The 21,783-nt window shown below is 49.6% G+C and overlaps 2 protein-coding genes across 2 annotated transcripts in view; one reads left to right on the top strand and one right to left on the bottom strand.

Moving 5' to 3' along the window:
- SGPL1 (sphingosine-1-phosphate lyase 1) overlaps window positions 1-865 on the bottom strand; it is a 78,830-nt gene extending 77,965 nt beyond the window's left edge. The window contains exon 1 of the mRNA XM_029060492.2: window positions 786-865. The gene's annotated coding sequence lies outside the window, so the exon portion shown is untranslated. The remainder of the gene's footprint in view (window positions 1-785) is intronic.
- TBATA (thymus, brain and testes associated) lies at window positions 239-14,924 on the top strand. Its single transcript, XM_007663261.3, has 10 exons — window positions 239-257; window positions 6,782-6,838; window positions 8,012-8,232; window positions 8,360-8,524; window positions 9,468-9,574; window positions 11,199-11,363; window positions 12,633-12,714; window positions 13,056-13,221; window positions 13,457-13,509; window positions 14,703-14,924. The coding sequence occupies exons 2-10, from the start codon at window positions 6,792-6,794 to the stop codon at window positions 14,774-14,776; spliced, it is 1,080 nt and encodes a 359-aa protein (XP_007661451.2). The 5' UTR covers window positions 239-257; window positions 6,782-6,791; the 3' UTR covers window positions 14,777-14,924.
- Window positions 14,925-21,783: the final 6,859 nt, after the last annotated feature.

Consider the following 21,783-nt stretch of genomic DNA (forward strand, 5'->3'; position numbering starts at 1 on the left):
GGGGGGAAAGAGGAGTTGGAGGTAGGGGGGGGGTAGGGGGATTCTACAGTTGCCAAGAGAAGGGTAACCTAGCAACCCTGTCTCAGCAAGTCACAGAGCAAACAAGACTTTTCTCAGAACTTGAGGGCAGTGGGCTATTTCACCCCGTGCACTCTCTCAGCCCGGGCCGGGGGCTGAGGGCCAGTAGGGCATCGCGGCCTGGGCATCCGCTGGTGAGTCGGCATTTTGGAGGATCAGCGGGGAGGGCTCTGTGACAGGTACTCGGTGTAGAGCCTGGAGCTTCAACTCCCGGGGGGAGGGTGTGGATGGGGTGGCTTTTGACCCAGGTGAGGGAATTGGGGAGCTGGTGACTGACCAGCTTGCTGGAGCCTAGCTCATTGTGGTGGAAAAGTGGGAGAAAGAAGTAAGCATGAGGATGGGCCTCTGACCCCAAAGACTGATGGTGGATGTAGATTATTCACTTCATGGATTAAGAGCCCATCCTTCTTCCCCTTCCCCACCCCAAAGTCCTCTTCCTTCTCCAAGGACCCAACACAGGAGCCCACTGGTGCCAGCTCCATGGGGACAATAGGACTATGAAGACTCCTTAGGTTTCCTGCCTTTGTTTCCCCAGTGTTTGGGCTGGACTCCTGACTTGCTCAGTCCTATCTCCAACAAAATGGAGAAATTCTAAGCGGGGCTGGAAAGAACCCAGAATCGGGTCTTTCTGCCCCATTAGCTCTTTGAAATTTACCTTCCCCATCCAAAATCCCAAAGGTCCGACCCCTCCTTGCCCCTGCACTCACGATGATCATTGGCACCAAAGCCTGATTCTTTCCCTGGAGATGGGAGCTGGAGTGGGTCTGCTTCTGGGCAGATGTTCCCTGTTCTGGGGTCTGGCTAGGTCACTGTGAACATTGTGGAGAGACTTCTTCCATACACTGACATCATAGTGTCAGGGACAGGGGCTGGGAGGCCTTAACCCCTCTCTCAAGACCCACAGAAGTGTGAACAATCCCCTGTGGATAGATGTTTTGCTTCCCTGTTCTCCCTGTAGACCTTAAAGCTACTAACTGACCTCTCTTGCTAGTAGGGATTCTCCAAATCCTGGGCTCCTCTTCCTCTTCCTCCTGCCCACTCCTCCGCTCTTGATGATTGCACTTGGAGAAGCAGCATGGGAGAGTGGAAAGAGCACAGGACTGGAAGTCAGGAGAACTGAGTTCTAATCCAGCTCGACCAATTGCCTGCCATTTGTGTGTGAACTTGGGCAAGTCAATTCACTTCTTTGGGCTTCAGTTTTCTTATCTGTGAATTGGGATTTAATCCTTATTCTGGTTCCCCCTGGACTATGAACTCAGTGTGAGACAGGTACCATGTCCTATCTGATTACTTTGTGTCCATTCCGGAGCTTAGCCTAATAAATACCATAATTATAGTTATTATTACTATTATTATTATTATTACCTGAAATTAATGAACTTTGCCAGTGAAAATAGCTTCACCCCAGAAGCCCCAAGTCTCTGAGATCTGGGTTCCTTCCACCTTCACAGAGCCACAGGCTTGACCCTACAACTTTAGTTTGTTTTTCTGTTGGATAAATCAATCAATCAATTAATCAATCAATCAGCATTATTGAGCACTTACTGTGTCCCGAAAACTGTATTAAGCACTTGAGAGCATGTGATACAACAGAGTTGGTAGATATATTCCCTTCCCACAATGAGCTTACAGTCTAGAGGGGGAGATAGTGATAAAAAATGATAATTGCAATATATAATTTATGGATACATACATAAGTGCTGTGGGGCTGAAGGTGGAGCAAATGTCAAATGACTTTGATTCATTCATTCAATCATATTTATTGAGCTCTTGCTGTATGCAGAGCACTGTACTTAGCACTTGGAAAGTACAGTTCAGTAATAAAGAGAGACCATCCCTGCCCACACTAGGCTTTCAGTCTAGAAGGGGGAGACAGACAACCCAAAACATGTAAACAGGCATCAATAGAAATATAATTATAGATATATAAGAGGATCTGGAGTCCTGAGTGAATGTAGTGAGTCAGTTGTGATCTGCCTGACCTCCTGCTTTGGAACCTTCAAAATACCTTCTTACCCCCAAAACACTTGAACATAATAAATAGTTGACTGAGATGCAAAAGTATCTTGAGCACTGGGAGAGTCAGAGAGGGAGGGAGAGGCAAGCTCCCCCACCACTCCTCAGTCTCAGGGGAGGAAAGCGGAGGGACCTGCAGCAGCCCTGCCCTTGTTTTGCTGAATCTGCAGATCAATCGATCAGTCAGTCAATGGTATTTGCTGAGCACTTACTATATGCAGAGCACTGTATTAAGCTCTTGGGAGAGTACAATACAATGGAGTTGGTAGACATGATTCCTGTCAACTCTGAGCAGAACCTCAGGTCCAGTGGCTGCAGCTGCTCAGTGAGTCCTGGGGGTCTTGCAGCTCTGCAGCTGTTCAGGCTCCGACCCCGTGACCGTGGTTATCAGTCAGTCAATCAATCATATTTATTGAGCACTTACTGTGTGCAGAGCACTGTACTTAGCACTTGAGAGAATGCAATAGACACATTCCCTGCCCACAACAAGTTTATGATCTAGAGAGGGCCAGTCAGTATGGCAGCTACAGTGCAGATCCACACAGCCAGAATGGGTCAGTATGATGGGTCAGTTTGCCAAAGCCCAGGCAGAAGGGGTAGTCTTGGCTTTGGATTAACTTGTCCTCCTCTGTGCTTCTCTCTCCTGTGCCTCCTCTGTCCCACTTCTGGTCTGTCCCTTTCCCAACTGAGGTGACCAAGTTTCTGGTCACCTTATTCCAGTGCTTGGCACATAGTAAATCCTTAACAAACACCAATAATGTTATGCCTACTCCCATTATCTCCTTGTCTTTCTGTGACCTGAGGGGACTCAGACTGTTTGTTCGTTTTGCTGCTGTTTGCTCTGGCTGGGGTTCCTTAGTGTGTCAGCTCTGCACTACTGCTTTCTACAAACAATTCTGGAAAGGGGTACTTCAAAGGGTTCTCTGCCTTTGTTCTCTACCACGGTTTCTGAGCCTTTCTTGTTTGTGTGCTGTTGACTAGATTCCCAGCTAGGGACATAGATCCTGAGTCAGGGGTTTAAATCCTTCCAAATGGGATTAAACTCTAGGTGACTGGCACAGTGGATTTAGTTGATCTAATAATAATAACTTTGGCATTTGTTAAGCATTTACTTTGTGCCAGGCACTATACTAAGCGCTGGGGTAGATACAAGGTAATCAGTCCATGTCCCACAACATAAGGCTCACAGTCTTAATCCCCATTTTACAGGGGAAGGAACTGAGGCACTGAGAAATAAAGTGACTTGCCCAAGGTCACACAGCAGTCAAGTGGCAGAGCTGGAATTAGAACACAGGTCCTTTTGACTCCCAGGTCCTTGCTCTATTCCCTAGGCCATGCTTTTTCTCATACCCATAGGGAGCTAACACTCTAGCTTATTTATCCACCTCTTCCTCTCCTCCTCATCTTCACCAACAGTAGAAGGTACAGAGTGCATATTGTGTCTAGGGCACTGTACAGAAATTCCTGCCACAACACAATATTTAATAATTACAGCAGCCATTAAGTGCTTACTATGTGTCAAGCACTGTTCCAAGCACTGGGGTAGATACAAATTAATTCCTGTCATACAAGGGGTTCACAGTCTAAGTAGGATGGAGAACAGGGCTTGAATCCCCATTTTACAGATGAGATAACTGAGGCACAGAGAAATTAAGTGACTTGACCAAGGTCACCTAGCAGGGAAGCGGCATATTCAGGATTAGAACCCAGAAACTCTGACTTCCAGGCCCATTCTCTTTCCATTAGACCACACTGCTTCCCAGTTCTGAAAATCTTCCAGTGGCATCAACTTCAAGTTCTAAGGACTGACATTATGCATCTCTAGCTACCATACCACCTCCCGCAAGACACACACACACACCCTTGCTGGCTATGTTGAAAGTTGCAGCTTGTAGCATCCACATACAGTAATCGCCTAGATGGTGGCCCTTTGAACTTGCAACACATTTACAAAAACTCTCAAATGCAAGCTAATGCTTGTAGCTGAGTCACACACAGGGGGCCGACACTTCAAGACATAAAATTGTGCACCGGAGGCCTTGAATGATCACCTAAAGGCTTTGAGTCGACAATCAGACTGAAAACAACCAACATGGTGCTCCAGCTGAAGCCCACAACAACCGTGCCTGCTCCAAGGCTCCACTGATGATGTGCACCTTACATGTGGCCTCAAATTCTGCTACATGATGGCTGCTCTCACAAAATGCTGTTGTTGATGTGAACATCAACTGGCACCTTGGTGTGGCCAGCACAGGATTAGGAAATCTGGAACATTGGCCCTGGGTGGAAGAGGACTCGGCTGGAATGTGCTTTAATGTGCTACTGTCATCCCAAAACTGCTGAATGGCTGAAAGGCCCAGACACTACATTGGTAGCCTAATAAAAAGCATGAGAAGCAGGGTGGCCTGGTGGCTAGAGCATGGGGCTGGGAGTCGGAAGGACCTGGGTCCTAATCCTGGCTTTGCCACTTGTCTGTGGTATGATCTTGGGGAAGTCACTTCACTTCCCTGGGCCTCAGTTACCTCATTTGTTAAATGGGGATTAAGACTGTGAGCCCCATGTGGGACATGGACTATGTCAAACCTGACTAGCTTGTATCTACCCGGTCACTTAGTGCCTGGCCCATATTAAGTGTTTAACAAATACTATTATAAACAAACAAACAACCTGACCGATTCCATCCATCTGTGCTACTGAGGTCACTAACCAGTATTAAATGGTGAAATGGTAGCTTGCACCCCAAGGTCCTGTGACATTGCCAAAATGGCAGCCTGCACCCCAAGGTCCTGCGTCACTGCGGAATCATCCGTGTAAAGGTGAGGGTGACCGGAACTCATCTGCAGTGGTGCAGACAGCAGGTATAAATAAACAATGAACAATGAAAGGACGCCCAAGATAAATACTATTGAATGAATGAATGCTCACCCCAGAGACCGCTCCCCAGGAGGCCACAGGAAAAAAAGCTAAGATGAACTGAAGGCCACCCTCAGGGCGTGTTCCAGTGACACTGGCGCTTGGGGATTTAAGGGAAACAGGTCCTTCTCGCATTAGACCTGCTATGTGACATCTGGTCTTTGGAGGATAAGTCCATTGCTGTGGTGAATTAGAAGTGTGTTAGGGAACGCATGACTTTGACCTCTGCAAAGCAAATAGGACTGAACAAGTCTGTGGTCAGTCATGAGCCTCAAATCTTGGCCTCCATGATTGTCAGAGATGTGAAGAGTCAGAGGCTCAACAATCATTGTGGAATGGAGGCTCTACCACGGACCAAAAAAAACATATAGGCTTAATCACTGTTTCAGTGGTAAATAGGTGGTTTAGGGGAAACATGGTTTGCAAACAAATGAAGTAAGTACGTGACTTACTGGGTGAGATGCAAGAAAATTTTGGGGAAGGCTTTTCATGTAGAAACCTTCTATATTTTCTGGCCCTTTCATTGACCCTTTTCTGGTACTTACCATAAGTTTCTAAGAGATCACCCACTTTGCAACTGCTTAAAATTAGTTTCCAGTAATCACTGAATTTTAAATGTTGCAACTGGTTCCTCTTAAAATGCTAATGAATTACTATTATCAGCCCTAGAAGGCATTTCTGGCAAAACTGCATTACCTTTTAACCAATTCGCAGCCAGCCCTAATATAATAACTCCATTCTCCTAGCCCTCCAAATTGTGCTCCATAAACTCACATTCTAGTAGGACGACCAGCATTAGGTGCTCACTAGCTGCAGACCACTGGACTGGGCACCTACTGTTTGAAGGTCTTGGTCTTGAACTCTACTATGATAACGGCACGGTCCTACAAGTTAACCATGTGTGTAGAACATTGGGTCAAGAACCTCCTGTGTATAGGACACTGTACTCGGTGCAGAGCACTGTTCCAATGAGAGAGAGAAGCTGAGCCATGTAACCCTGCCCCTTCCTATTTCACCTTGCTAGCAGCATGGCTCAGTGGAAAGAGCCCGGGCTTGGGAGTATTAGCCCAATCCCGGCTCCGCCGCTTGCCAGCTGTGTGACTTTGGGCAAGTCGCTTCGCTTCTCTGGGCCTCAGTTACCTCATCTGTAAAATGGGGATTAAGACCGTGAACCCCACGTGGGACAACCTGATCACCTTGTATCCCCCCCCTCCAGCACTTAGAATGGTGCTTAGCACATAGTAAGTGCTTAACAAATACCAAAATTTTACTTTATTTACTCCAACCCAGCTTGGACACTTTGCTCCCAAGTGCTAACCTTCTCCCTGTGCCTTGATCTAGTCTATCTCGCTGCCGACTGCTCTCCAGTGTCCTACCTCTGGACTGGAACACCTCCCTCCTCATATCTGACAGACAATTACTCTCCCTGCCTTCGAAGTCTTTTGAATACACACCTCCTCCAAGGGCCCTTCCCTGACTAAGCCCTCCTTTCCCCTTCTCCCACTCCCTTCTGCGTTGCCTGGACTTGCTCCCTTTATTTATGCCCCCCTACAGCCCCACAGCAGCTAGGTATATATCTGTAATTTATTTTTTATATTTATTTATATTAATATCTGCCTCCCCCTCTAGACTGTGAGCTCGCTGTGGGCAAGGAATGTGTATATTATTATATTGTACTCTCCCAAGCACTTAGTTCATTGTCCTGCACACAGTAAGTGCTCAATAAATACAATTGAATGAATGAATCACCCATCACCTATGTTTATGTTTCTAGAAATCCCAAAATGGCCACAGAGGAGAGGAGTCCAGAGCCTTCCCGTCCACCCCAAGTGTAAGTTTCTGAAGTAGGCCAGCCCTCCGAGGGCAGTCCTACGGTGGAAGGGAAGAGGCGGGGGGGGATGCAGGTGTGAGACCCCCATGGTTAAGGCAAAAAGGCATCACTAGACCAGTAGACTAGACAAATTGCCATCAGCTGCTTGGGGAGTCAACAGGGGCGGTGTTGGGAGAAGAAATGGCAAGCTAGGGCAGATGGAAGTGTAGAGTCCAGGCAGGGAGCTGAGTCCCCACATGACAAAGTGCTGACTCCTAACAAGCTTGGGCCTTTTGACCCCTGAGTCTGGACAGAGCCACTAGCCCAAGCTGTCTCTTTCTAGTCACCTCTGATCCTCTGCTTGGTCAGCCCCCAGTCCAGAGCGAAGGCAGAGGGCCAGCAGCCCGCCGTACCGGAACAAACCCTGGCGTGGCGTTCCCCAGCAGAGGGGCTCGGCCAAGCGTGAACCCAGAATTGCCACGCTTTGTGATGGTGCTCCCTAGTCTGACTAGTAGCTGAGGATCTCCCTCCCCCAAACCCCTCCAAATCCACCCCCTCTCACTACCCTCTTGCAGATCAGGTTCTGGCAAGTTTCAGAGCATCACAAACACACACACACACAAACACACATATACACATATACCCATCGAACATATACACAACCCCAGCACATTCCCAGGAAGCAGTGGGGAAGGTGGACCACACCTCAGCTCAACAATCTCAGATGTGCTTGACCGGTTTCCCCCAGCCCACCTGACGGCTTGAAGGTCCATTTAAATTGCATTCTCTTCTTCTCCATGTGGCTCAAAATGCCAGGTCGGTATCAGCCTTCTTGACCTGCAGTTTGGAGATCGCTCCTGTTGGAAAGATGGGGGCACCCTGGGGGGCCCCCAAACCTCTACCCCTCAAGGTCTCTCAATCACCTGGAAGAGGGAAGTATCAACTAGCCTGGATTTCTCTGGTTTGGGAATGGACTCTGGGCATGAGACAGCAAGTCCCGCTGGGGGGAACAAGGCACTGGCCACTATCCCTGGGGGGAAGGAAAACTCTGGAATCTGGCATCGGGTGCTCATTTGAAATGGACCCTACCCGGGGATCCAAGCTAGGGGTGCAGTATCTGGCATGGGGAGGGGCCACTGACTGGAAGACAGAGTGACCCTTTTCTTCTTGGCTTACTTTTTCCTTTTCTCCAAGGACAGACAGGAGGCCGAAGGAGCAGAGCTCCGGCCCCGGCTCCGGCTCCCTCAGGGGGAAGGAGGCTGAACCTCTCCGTGAGAAGCTAGACCTAATGGTCCCACCCCCCTCGGCCCCCCGCCCCTCACCATCTCAGAGCGCCTCCCGCTTCGGCCGCCTCAGCCACCACTCCTTCTTCTCTCGCCACAACCCGCACCCACACCGGGTGACCCATATCCAAGGTAAGTGAGCTCTGCCCCTGACAGGCAGGGCCTCCCCACCCCACCTCCGGCCTCCTTGACATCTTTCTTAGGGAGCAGACCCGTCCTCGGCTTCACCCCTCCTTCTCTCTCCCACTGTGTCCCTCAGGCCTAAGCGGCCACCCTATCTGTGTGGTGAAAGACGACTGGTTGGCCCCGGCCTCACCGCACCCCGGACTCCCCGGCCAGCTCAGGCCCAGACTGATGGGAGTCCCTGAGATCCAGATGCCCATTGGTGACCCACGCTCCAACCTGGAGCCCTGGCTCCCCACCGGTCAGTCTCAGTGTCCCTGTAGGCTCAGGTCGGGGTGGGAGGGAGGACTTGGGTAGGATGGCTCAGAGAGTGAGAACAGATTTCCAGACTGCAGTGTTGAAGAGTAGGAGAACTTGTCTTATTTTCAGTCCCCTATTCCTCTTCCCCTTTGCACACTTAGCATCCCTCCTTGGGGGCAGGAGTGGGGCTGCAGAGCATCAAACCCCCATGAAGGGTGAGGTCTGTCTAATTTTCCTTGTCAGAAATTAGATGGGAAGAATTGCCCTCTCACAAAAAGATTCCTTCCCAATCTGAGGACCTATTAGGGTGGCAGGGCCCGGGGATCAGGTGAAAGAGACCCAGTTTCTCTCAGCCCAAGCTGGGCATGGGTGGGACCACAGAGATGGAGAGCTGGAGAGGTTGAAATGAGAGATATAGAGAAGCAAAAAGTGAAAGAGAGGAGAGGAAGAGAGGGAGGGTCTGAAAGGGGAGTTTGCCCATGTCCTTCATTCTTGCTTTTATCACCACCACCATCTTCTATCATCTCTGTCCTGGGGCTGGTGGTTTCTCAGGCCTGAGGCTTCCAGCTCCAACACACCCCAAGATAGATGGTGGACGTGAAGGATGGTGGCAGCAGCCAGCGGGAGGTCTGACCCAGAACTACCTACTGAGGGCAGTTAACGGTGTATTAACTGCTGGTGTGAGCGAAGTGTTCTGGGAGCCCCCAATTTCCTCCCAACTGCCTGGAGAGGTGGTGTGGCTGACTTCCTCCCTGCTGCTCTACCATGCTACCTGTCCCCTGGCCTTACTCAGGTGCTTGGATGGGCACTGCCTTGTGGGGCAAAACCACCCTGCATAACCACCCACTTCAACCATTCTGGGACATTTGCAGTCCCTGGGGCAGGAGGAACAATGGAAGACAAGGGGTGTGAACTAATAGGCTCTATCATTGCCCCATGTCCAGGCTCTCTGTCCGAGGCATGGCGAGAGGCCCTAAGGGAGCTGGCCATCAGGGTGGCCTCCTTTGTGCCCAAGGAAGCAGTGAAAGAGGAAGAGGAGAAGGAGGAGGAGGTGAGTGTGGAGCCTCGGGGATATTTAGGAGTGGATGCTTATCCTGTGGATTAGTGTTCAGGAAATTCATTCCTGTAAGATGCATTTCCTAGGAGCTGGGATGGAGATACTGCCCTCCGAGCCAGCTTTTCCTGGAGGGACATGGGGGTGGGGAAAGGGATAATGGACCTTCTATGGCCTTCAGCCTCCTGAATGCCCTGGCACCCTCCTGTAAGGTCACCTTGGGCAACACTGCTTCTGTTCAGTGATAGTGAGAAGCAATGTGGCTTAGTGGAAAGAGCCTGGGCTTGGGAATCAGAGGTCGTGGGTTCTAATTCCGGCTCTGCCACTTGTCAGCTGTGTGACTTTGGGCAAGTCACTTAATTTCTCTGGGTCTCAGTTACCTCATCTGTAAAATGGGGATTAAGACTGTGAGCCCCACTTGGGACAACCTGATTACCTTGTATCTACCCCAGCGCTTAGAACAGTGCTTGGCACATAGTGAGTGCTTAACAAGTACCCCTACTGAAACCTCACCTCCCGGAGGTCTTTGCAGACTAAGCCCCCTTTTCCTCTGCACCTCTCCTCTCCCCATCGCCCCGATTCGTTCCCTCTCCTCTAACACCCTCCCAGCCCCACAGCACTTGTGTATATATGTACATATTTATTATTTTACTTATTTTATTAATGATGTGCATAGATCTATAATTCTATTTATTTACATTGACGCTATTGATGCCTATTTAGTTGTTTTGATGTCTGTCTCCCCCCTTCTAGACTGTGAGCCCATTGTTGGGCAGAGATTGTCTCTGTTGCCGAATTGTACTTTTCAAGCACTTAGTACAGTGCTCTGCGCACAGTAAGTGTTCAGTAAATATGAATGAATGAAAGTTCTCCCCACTCCCATCAGACTGCACACAGAGTGCCAGAGCGCCAACTTGGGCCAGACTCAACGGTTCACCCAGCCCAGGATTATGTCTTCAACTGGGGCATCAGGATGTTTGGAGGAAGCGGGCCATGGACGCCTCCTACATAGTCATATCATAGTAGTGATGGACCATTAGAGATTATTTGGTGTCCCCCTAGCATCCTTTTTATTTTCCCTCTATGACCCTACAATTTCCCTCTCTTAACTTGTCCACGGAACTATTCAAACCCCTCTTGATCCTGGTGCTATTTTCAGCTGGCCACTTCCGGAGGGAATTAATTTTCTTTTTAAATGGTATTTGTTAAGTGGAGCCTTAGTTCCAGGCACAGTATTAAATGCTGGTTAGATACAAGTCAATCAGGTTGGACATAGTCTATGTCCCACCCACATGGGACTCACAGTCTAAATCCCCATTTTACAGGTGAGGTTACTGAGGCACAGAGAAGTGACTTGTCCTAGGTCACTCTGGGTGAAGAAGTGTTTCCTTTTATTGGTTTTGACCTTACTGCTCTTAGCTCCAAGGGGTCCCCCTCATCCTGGAGCTGTGTTTATTCCCACGATTCTGTGGGTCCCAATCCTGTTCCGCCTTAGTGTGTCTCTTTCCAGACTGCTGTATCTCTGCCTTGGGAAGCACCTCCATCACTCTGATCATCTTGGTGGCCCTTCTCCCTCCCCTCTGCCACTTCTGCCCTTTGGCTGCTCGTGTTGTCCCTGCAGAGAGAAGAGCGCCGCAGGACAGCTCAGTATTCAGCTGATACTGGGCGGCTCATCCCGGCTTCCTCTCGGGCCATCACCAGCCGAGCGTGCCGCCTCAGCCGCCGCCCCCACGCCAGGAATAAAAACCAGGGCCCTGCCATGCTCTTCCAAGACCAAGAGCTGCTGGTAAGGCAGGGGAAGCTATGGAGCAGGGTGACACTGGAACTTAATTCCCTCTGTAGGCTCCAGTGGGGTGGGAGCCCAGAGGTGAGTCAGGGAGAGAGGATCTGAGACAGGGAGAGAGGATCTTGTCTACCATTTCCACCTCCCACCATCCTTCAATCAATCAATCAACGGAATTGAGCACTTACTGTGTGTAGAGCATGGTACTAAGAGCTTGGGAGAGTAGAATATCATTTCGTATGCTGTATTGTACTCTCTCTAGAACTTAGTAAACATTCAATAATTGCCATAAACAGTGCACATATAATTGTACATTCCAAGCACTTAGTACAGTGCTCTGCACACATTAAGCACTCAGTAAATACGATTGAATGAATATAATGATTGGTACAATACATCAGAGTTAGTAGTCGTGAACCCTGCCCGCAGAGAGCTTACAGTCTGAAGAGGGAGACAGATATTAAAATAGAATAGTGTTAGGGGAGATAGAATAATAGGGTTTGATACAAGGTCAGTCAGATTTCCATCCAGGAATTCTGGAGATAATTAAGCTTTTGTTGTTGTAATTGTACTCTCCCATAGTACATAGTAAGCACTTAATAAATACCATTGATTGATTAGTTCTTCTCCTAATAAGGGGACTTATGTGCAGAGATCTGCATTGAGGATTGGGGTAGATGGAAGAAAATTACATCAAACACAATCCAAATTGGAGCTCACAGTGTAGCTTAATCCCCATTTTACAAATAAGGAAACTGAGGTTCCGAGAGGATGTGACACATCCAAGGTCACAGAGTAGGCAAATCATAGAGCCAGGAATAGAGCCCAGGTTTCCTGATTCTTGTTCCTGTGTTCTTTCTACTAGGCTGTGCAGCTTAGCCTCTGTCCAGTAGGCACAAACATGCATACAAACAAGGAGTGACTGTCACCCTCTGTTTTGGCATGCACTCATCAACACACCCATTCTGATTGAGTTTCTGTCACCCCCACTCCCAAGTGGGGAGAGTCAGCCCCATGAAAATTTTAATCTTGCCACCATGTGGCACAACTCCTGGTCCTTGAAGAACCTGCCTTGGTGGAGAGGTTTCTGTCCACTGTCCACCTCTACCTGGTTTCCCTCTCGGGACTGACCTTAGCCTAGAAAACTCCTAAATTCCCTGGAGGCTTGGACTGGGCTCAGGGTCTGGGGAGGGTCACCTGGACTGCCTCCAGGGCCTGGTCAGCCTGACCCAAACACGCCACCCCACAGCACCCCGCTCTTTCTGCCAACAGATCCTGGAGCTACTTTGTCAGATCTTGCGGACGGACTCCTTGAAGGCGATCCAGTACTGGCTCCTCTCAGCCGGACCGAGGGGTGAGGGATGACCCACTGCCCCCACCCCAGACAAAACTACCCTCTGAGTCCACCCCTCAGCCCTCTCCCTAACCCTGCAGCAGTCAGGGGATGGTTTGGTCCCATTTATGGAGGATGGATGGTTGGGCCCAGCCGCCTCCCACCCAGCTCCTGCCCTCTTGCCCCTGGACTGTCAAGCCCCAGAACCCTCTCGGGGAGGAAGAGGATGATCTCCAGCTGTGCGGGCTGGGAAGCCCCATTACAAGAGTGATGCCAAGGGGGTCGAGGTCTATGGGTGCACCAGGCCTGAAGCATGCTCTGCTCCCATCCACCACCCTCTCCTCTTTCTCCTGTCTCTGCAGAGAAAGACCTGGTCCTGGGGCTGCTCCACGCGGCAGTGGCTCAACTCCTGCCCGGACCCCAAGCCTCAGGGCCGGAGGCCAAGGAGCGACTCCTCACTCAGATCTCCCAGCATGTCGTGGGCCTCGCCTCCCGGGGTCACACCCTTGGGCACTGCAGGCTGGTCAGGTGAGCTCCTACACCTTCCCTACCCACCCTTTTGGAGAGGTTGGGAGGGAGGAAAGAAGATGGAGAGGAGGAAGTTGGGAGAGATGGCTGAAAGGGCCAATAGTTTCCAGTCCACAGCCCAAACCAAGTGCTGGTTCACCTCGACCACTCTCCCTGGCCCTTTCCCGGCCCCCATCCACATCGTTAAACCCAAATGAATAGAAAACCCTCTCTCTGTCCCTTTGCTTGGTTGTAGCCACTATGCACAGAGACCCAAGCAGGCACCTCCTCCAGCTGATGAGAAACCAGGTAAGAGGTCCCGGCCCTGGCCTCAGTCAGGGGAGAAACAAACAACCTGCCACAGTTATGTTGTTATATTGAACTCTCCCAAGCATTTAGTGTAGTTCTCTGCTCACAGTTAAGTGCTCAATAAATATGATTGATTGACTGACTGAGTGGGAGTGGGCAGCCAGTGATGAAAGTTAAAAAGAAAAAATCTTACCAGACTGCCACCTCCCCACCATCCCACTGACTCCACAACTCCCATCATCTCCACCTCCTCCGTCGCTGCCTCGTCCCACCAGTAAGCAGGCTCTCCACAGGGTGAGGGAGGAGCGAAGGGCCGGCCAACCACTGGAGAAGCACACAGACCAGGGCCTCGGGTTGGGGTAACTCGGGGGAGATGGAGCTGCGACTGCTGGTGACCCAAGATTCGGAAGGGGCAGGGGACGAGGCTGGTCAGCCCCAGGTAAGCGGGGCGGTGGATCCACTATCCCTACCCTGGAACTCCGGCTGTTCCACGCTGTTCCACCTTACTTCTGGCCCTAAGTACAGAAAAGGTAAATCTCATTTTCACAGTGACACTGGGGAGAGGGGAAGGGTTCAGAGAAGGGAAGCAACTTCCCCAGGGCCATAGAGCAAATCGAGGGAGCAGAGCAAGGACCAGGACCCAATTCTCTGGATGTGGAACCACACTCCATCCAGATTCATCCTCAACTGGATTGGAGTCCCCAGGAAAAGCTGTTTGGTTTGGGGATTAAAAATAAATTCATTCATTTAGTTAATGGAAGGAACAGATTTTCTGGTGCTCAAAGTGAGTGGGGAGGGGGGAGGACAAGAGAAGGGGTTAACCGGTGGGCTCACAAAGTTCAAGCTCACATGCTTAGCATGGCACCAAGTGGAAACAGGAGGTGAGGAGAAAGGGCCCCAGCCACCACCAGCCACCACACTCAACCCCCCACTCCAGGCTCCCCAGCGCTTACTGCCCAGCACAGTGTCATGGGCTGTCCTTCTCTGGGGTCATCAAAGGTGGAGTGAACTCTGGGAAGGTGACCATGGTGGCTTCCCTCCTGCCCCTGTCTCTGGAGGTGAGATCCTCATGGTTGCTAAAAAGCGGGATTTTGGGGTGGGAAGTAGACCAGGGGACTAGAAGTGAAACGAAAGTCCACTTCAATATTGACTGTAGGTACTAACCCTTCCTATCTTACCTTTCCCCTCTCCAGACCACATTGGCCAGGCCGAAGTTCTCCAGTTTCATTCTACCCAAGAGGAGAGCAAGAAGCTACCATCCCACTGAGCAATATCTGCATCTCTGGCTTCTGCCCAGGAGCAACATCTGGCTCCAGTGTTTTAGTTCTGCGTGGCTTCTCGTAGAATCCTCTTTATGATAATGTGCTGAACCAACCTGCTTTGTCCATCTGTCTCTCTCTATCTGTCTCCCTTTCCACCTGTCTCTCTCCCCCTCCCACCTCTTGTGCCCCATTTCCCCCCCCCCCCCCACACCGCCTCCACCCCATGCCTGGGCCCTGTAGACCACAGAAGCTCAGGGAAACAGGTGGCTTTAGATGCCGGGAGCGAACCGGGTTGACTCTAGAGATGCCGGGAGAGAACAGGGTTGACTCTAGAGTTCTATTCATCCCATTCTCCTTCTATAGCGCCCCTGGTTTCTGCCATCATAAAGCCATTTCAAGCTGCTTTCTTTTCCGATGGTTTTTATTGCACAATTCTCAGCCTCTCTCTCTCCCTTACAGAGGGTATCACTTCCTAAGAACTTCATCTCATCCCTTACACTCCCGGGGCCCTTAGGGCTCCCTGGTCAGAGAAAAGATGTCCACCACTGCCCTGCTCTGCTGCCTCTGACTTCCCCCACCCCCTAATAGCAGGGAGGAGAAGACCGAACTTGGGTGACTGACAGTCTGGAAGTAATCTCCCTTAATCCAAGATCCCTCACCAGCTCCTACCAGGAAATAGCATGGCATAGTAGAAGAAGGACAATGGAACTGGGAGTCAAAAGACCTGGGTTCTAGTCTCCGTCTGCCACTGGTTTACAGTGTGACCTTGGTCAAGTCACATAACCTCTCTGACCTTCAGTTTCCTTATCTGCAAAATGAGATAGAAGAGATTGGGAGTCCCGTGTGAGTCAGGGATTATGTCCAATCAATAATCCTACATGTACCTATATGCTAAAAGACAGTAACAAATACCATAATAAACACCAACATTTAAACAGACAACTCTAGAGACAGGAGGGCTTAAGGTGAAACATGACTGGTGGATGAGTGATCAGGAGGGTCAGGAAGCCTTGAGACTAAACAGGATTTATAAGGGATCTGATTTGATTGGAAAATTGGGGCTTGCTCTTGCTCAGCTGAGGGAGATGGGAGAACCTGGCTGTTTCTCATAGTCAGATTGTCCAGAGCAGACAGCGAGAGTCAGAGAATAACTAGAAATATCAGGTCCATTTCTTCAGCAGCAGTGGGATTAACACTGTGCAGAGCACTGTACAGGGGGCTTGGGAGCAAACAGTAGGAGTAAAAGACACCTTCCTGCCCTGAAGAGTTTATAGTCTGAAGGGAGACAATTGGACACAAACTGATAAATATTCAGTACATGAAAGAATAGGAGCTTCAGTTCAAATGTTACCGGCAAGTCAGCAATGAAATGCTGGTAAGTCAGCTGTTGCCTGCCATGTGACCTTGGGCAAGTTTCTTAACTTCTCTTGGCCTTAATTTTCTCATCTGCCAAATAGGGAATAAATTCCTGTTCGCCCTCTCTCTAAAATGATGAGCCCCGTTGGGACAGGGACTGTGTCAATCAATCAATGGCATTTATTGAGTGCTTACTGCAGTCAAAGCACTGTCCTAAGCTTTTGGGAGAGTACAATCCCACAACCTGATTTTCTTGTATCTGCATGGCACATAGTAAGTGCTGAACAAATACCATGAATATTATTATGTCTGCTAATTCTTTCCCAGGCACTCTGACACAGTAAGTGCTCAATAAGTACTATTGGTACCTGTTGGGAATAACACATTAGGAATACTAAGAGCTTAAGTCAGAGATCCCTCCCTCTTTGTCATTTCCTGACCTCAGACCTCCTGCAGGGACTCGGGCTCTTTGAGAGTAGGGTGACTCCAGTCATCTCCCCCTTCTCCAGTGCCTAACCTGACCAGAGGGGTTGTCATTTTCTGATCAAGCCCTACCTGGCAGCGGCTGCGGCTTTGAGGCCCACAGTCTCGGTGAGGGGAATCTGCCGCTTTCTCAGCGCAGTGTGGATGGTGTAAAGCGAGAGGAAATAGGGCGTGCTGCAGCCGTTGAAGTCAACATCATCATCAGTGGTATTTCTGTAGCGCTTCCCGTATGCAGAACACTGTACCAAGCACTTGGAAGAGTACAACAAAACAGAATCTGTAGATCTCTGCCCACAGTGAGCTTACACTCTAGAAAGCAGCCTATCCATCATCACCGGGGCCTCCCAGAAGCAGGGCTGTTGTGGGGTGCGGTTCTTCCTCAGGGTCAGAGGGTGGCATCTTGGGGTGGGGAGTCCTGATTTCAAATGCTCCTCTTGGGAGCCATTTAATAGAGCTAAGGAGTTCCAGGACCCCTTTGTTGCCCCCCACCTTTGTGCCAGCATCAGATATAAGACACGTGGCCCCCTGCCGCCTCCTCCCTTCTCCCCAGAGCAGACACATCACCCACCGCCTCCCATGTCCCTGAAAACTTGGGCACTGCTTCCGGGAAGTGGAATTGAGAGGTGGGCCTGAGGCAGAGGGAGACTGGCTCTTAAACTAAAGTGACCAGTTATAAAGGCCTCCAGTACCCCACCGAACCACCCAGGAGACAGAACAGCTGAAAAGCAGACTGTCCAGGACAAATCCAGACGGATGGCCCATCTAGGGAGTGAGCAGGGCAGTCATATCTGTGCTACCCATGTCCACAGACCCCCCCCCCAGCGCTTGATGCTCCCACGGTGGGGAGAGCTTCTCCTATCTTCAGAAGGCAGGATGGAAGGCTTGGAGGTGGCTGCAGGGTGGTCCTGATCTAGTTACCTGAAGTAAGCTCTGCCCCTCGGCCCCCCACATGTGGGTTCCAGGGCAGTGGAGATCTTTGGTTGAGAGAAGGACTGAGAAGGAGGTGTCTGCTCCTGTCTTTGGTTAACTTTGGTTACTTTCTATTGTAAAAACCCAATTCCCACACATTCCTTTCACTGATATTTGACCCCAGGGAAGTTCAAGCTCCCCTGCAGGGTGGCAGAGATCCTGGCAGAGGCCACAGCTTTCTGCTTCCAGAGGCAAGATTGGATTTCTTGGAGGTTTTGGCTCATTCTAGGTTTCCTGAGAAATGGACCATCCACCCCAAGCTGGGACTGAGGCTTGCGGTGGGCTCTGTTGGGGTTGCCATGGCAACGTTGGCTAAGGGCTGTCCTGCCAGGAGTAAAACGGAGTCCTGTGCCTATGCAAAATGTCGGATTTGAAATTTTCTGCCCTGACACGATAGCCCTTGAAGTCATGAACTCCCCTCATCACCACAGCCATACTCAGCTACAATGGAGAACTGAGACCCTCAGAATTGGAGGCTCTCCCGCCCCTGGAAGCCACCCCTAGCACCGGTCAACCCCAGGTCCCTGAATGTGGGGGAGTCAATGTGGGGGGACTGCCAAATAGGGAAAGGGCCAGCCTAAACTGACATTTCTCAACAGAAGCCTTCCTGGGCCCTGCCAAACTGACCTGGATTGCTTCCAGTAGCCCCACTAATGGAATTCAATGAACAGCCACTTAGTTCAACACACTGTACTAAGCACTTGAGAAAGCACAACAGAAGCAAAAGAAACACTCCCTGTCCACAAGCAATGTACATTCTAATAGGGCAGACAGACATTCAAAATATTTACACACAGCAGGAGGAGAAGAACAGGAATCAGAAAAGGGACAGAGAAATATACCAAAATGAAACCAGAATAGTCAGAATGAAGAATTGAATGTCCAAATGAATATAATTTACACTTAGAATGGGTATAAGTAATCAGGTAATCAGGTGGTCTCACGTGGGGCTCAGTTTGATCCCCATTTTACAGATGAGGTAACTGAGGCACAGAGAAGTTAAGTGACTCACCCAAGGTCACATAGTAGACATGTGGTATGTATCTATCCCCATCTTAGTACACAAATGCCTGACACAGAGTAAGTGTTTAACAATTATTATTATTATGAGAGGAGAGAAGGTATGTGGCCTAGTGAAAAGAGAACAGGTCTGGGAGTCAGAGGTTCTAATACTTGCCCTGCCACTTGCCTGCTGGGTGACTCTGTGCAAACCACTTCACCTCTCTGTGCCTCAGTTTCAACATCTGTAAAGTGGGGATAAAATGCCTGTTTCTCTCCTACTTAGACTGTGAGCCCAATGTGGGACAGAGACTACATCCACTGTGATTAATTTGTACCTACTCCAGCACTTAGAACAGTTCTTGACACATAGTAAGCACTTCAATACAATAACAACTATTATTATTATTATTATTATTATCCAAGTGGAGATGTCCTGAAGGCAACTGAACTTACCTTCCCTCCCAAACTCTCTCCTCCCACTGGCCTTCCCATCCTGCTTATCACCACTACCACTTATCCTCCCTGGGTCATAAGCCCATAATCCTGGAGTTATCTCTCCATCAGACACATATTCAGGCACTAAATCCCATCATTTTTATAATCACAACCTCTCCAGAATATGACCCTTTCTCTCCAGCCAGACTGCCGCCACACTGGTTCAAGCACTTGCCATATCCCATCTCGACTATTGCATCAGCCTCCTCTGACCCGCTGCCTCCACTCTCTCCCCCTCCAGTCCATACTCATCTCTGACTCTCCTCTCCCTGACTTAAAACCCTCAAGTAGTTGCCTATCCATCTCCACATCAAGTAAACTCCTGACCGTTGAATTCAAGCCAGGGAATCCATTCTCTCCCCATTACTTATCCTTCCTCCTCGCCCACTACAACTCAGCCCATACTCTTCACTCTTCTAATTTCAACCTACCCATTGTCCCTTGATCTCATCTAATTTGTAATTAACCCCTCACTCATTCCCTTCCCCCTGCTTGGAATTTCCTTCCCCTGCATATCCGGTACACCAGAACTTTCCCCTCTTCGGAGCCCTATTACAATCCTATCTCCTCTGGGAAGCCTTCCTTGACTAAGCGCTCATCCCTCCACTCTACTTTCCTTCCCTACTGCCTCATCCATGCACTCACCCCACCCAGAATTTATGCAAGTAGCTCTCCCTGTTTTTATGTTAGTGTCTGTCTCCCCTGTAAGACTGTAAGTTAGAGGGCCGGGATCATGTCTACCAACTTTATTGTACTCTTTCAAGTGCCCAGTAAAGTGCTCTGCACAAAGCAAGTGCTCAATCAAAACACTTACTGATAGATGTAAGGTTGAATAGCCAGGAGAGGCCAGGGCTGGAAAGATAAATTGGTACATGCTGCTGGACTAGCCATGGTCTGAGTGCATTCCAAGTAATGTTGAACATGGCCAAGAGCTCAAGAAGGGTTAGGATACAATTCAGCCCGCTGAGGAGATCGTTGGAGACTTCAGGGAGGAGATAAGATTGTAAGCTCATCTCTAGACTGTAAGCTCCTTATGGGCCAGAAACACATCTGCTAATTCTGTTGTATTGTGCTCTGTTTAGCTCTTATTAAAGTACTCTGCACATAGTAAGCTCTCAATAAATACCTTTGACTGAGGGAATGTGTCTACCAATTCTGTTGTATTGGACTCTCCCAAGGGCTTAGTACAGTGCTCTACACACAGTATGATCTTAATAAATACGATTGATTGACCGACTGACAGTCTCAGCAGAGCAAAGGGAGCGAAATCTACCCTGCTGAAAGAAGCAAAGGGCTGGTGGAGAGGAAATGAAGGCAACAGTTGGAGAGGAAGTGAAAGCAGGAGCTTGGAGAGGATGGGGAGGACGGAGATGGGATGTCAGCGGGAGAGGATTGCTGGAACCCTAGAAGGCTTTTTCAGTATAAAGGAGCAGCATTCTGCACAGGATAGTGCTCAGTGAATACCACTGGTTGATTGGCGACTGACTTGAATGGGCTTGAAGGCAGAAAGGGAAAGGAATCATTTGAGAGTGAGAGGTTGAAGAGAGTAGTAAGACTGAGGCAGCATGGTCTAGTAGAAAGAGCATGGCCTGCGAGTCAGAAGGACCTAGGTTCTAATCCCTGCTCTGCCACTTGCCTTCTGTATGACCTTGGGCAAGACACTTAACTTCTCTATGCCTCAGTCACCTCATTTGTAAAACGAAGATTAAGGCTGTGAGCCCCATGTGGGATATGGACTGTGTCCAATCTGATTATCTTGAGTCTATTAATCTACTAAAAAAAAAAACCCAGGGAGGATATTGAGGGGAGCAAAGGGTCTTTAAGAGCTGAGACCAAATGAGTGGTTATTGTACTGTGCCTTCCAAAACGTTTAGTGAAGTGCTCTGCACACAAATAATACTACTGGTTGACTTGGGGAAATTCTGGTGAAATTCTAGCCAGATATTGTCCATTTTACCAACAGAGTAGTTGACAAGGTCATCGGGGTTAAAGAGGGAGGAGGGAGCACTGGCGTTTTCGGGAAGGAGTTAGTGGGGATGGTGTACCTGGGAGTCACTGAGGGAGGAAGAAGTGACATATAAACGGTGCCCTCCTGTGGGTAAATCCTGCTCCCTCTCCAGATCTGAAGCCGGTTTGGAGAGTTGGCTTCGAAGTCTCCAAATGGGCCTGGGGCTTGGTGCACGGCGGGTATTGAGGCTCCTGGCAGCTTCCAAAGCCATGGCTGGGTGTGTGGAAGCTTTGGCGAGGGTTCGTGGGGCTGGTATTCCCTCGGGTCACAAAAATGAGGAGGGTGGAGTCACCAGAAGTCACCACTTTCAGAGTGACCTCTCTGGGGTTTGTTTGTTCCCATGAATCAGGACACCCACCATGGCTGGGGTCCCTTTCAGAGCCGGGGATTCCCCACAACCCCGCAGTCTGGCCCCCCGATCACCCTCTTGGGCTGCGGAGCTCACAGCAAACACTGTGGTCCTTGTCCTTAAAGGCAAATCTAATCTATACAACAAAAAGATTTTGGGTCCGAATGGAATATGTTTAGGGAAAAAAAAATCACACACAACACACTGACAACCAAGTTAATAAATATTAAAAATTAAAGAGCTCTGAATCTCATATGTACAACACTTTATACATCATCCCACTGGCCGGGGCTTGTCCAAGGGACGATTGGGCAGACCTGGCTCTGGTGCTGGGGAGGGAGGGTCCCCGC

Source organism: Ornithorhynchus anatinus, chromosome 3 (genome assembly GCF_004115215.2).
Source record: "Ornithorhynchus anatinus isolate Pmale09 chromosome 3, mOrnAna1.pri.v4, whole genome shotgun sequence".
Taxonomy (NCBI): Eukaryota; Metazoa; Chordata; class Mammalia; order Monotremata; family Ornithorhynchidae; genus Ornithorhynchus; species Ornithorhynchus anatinus.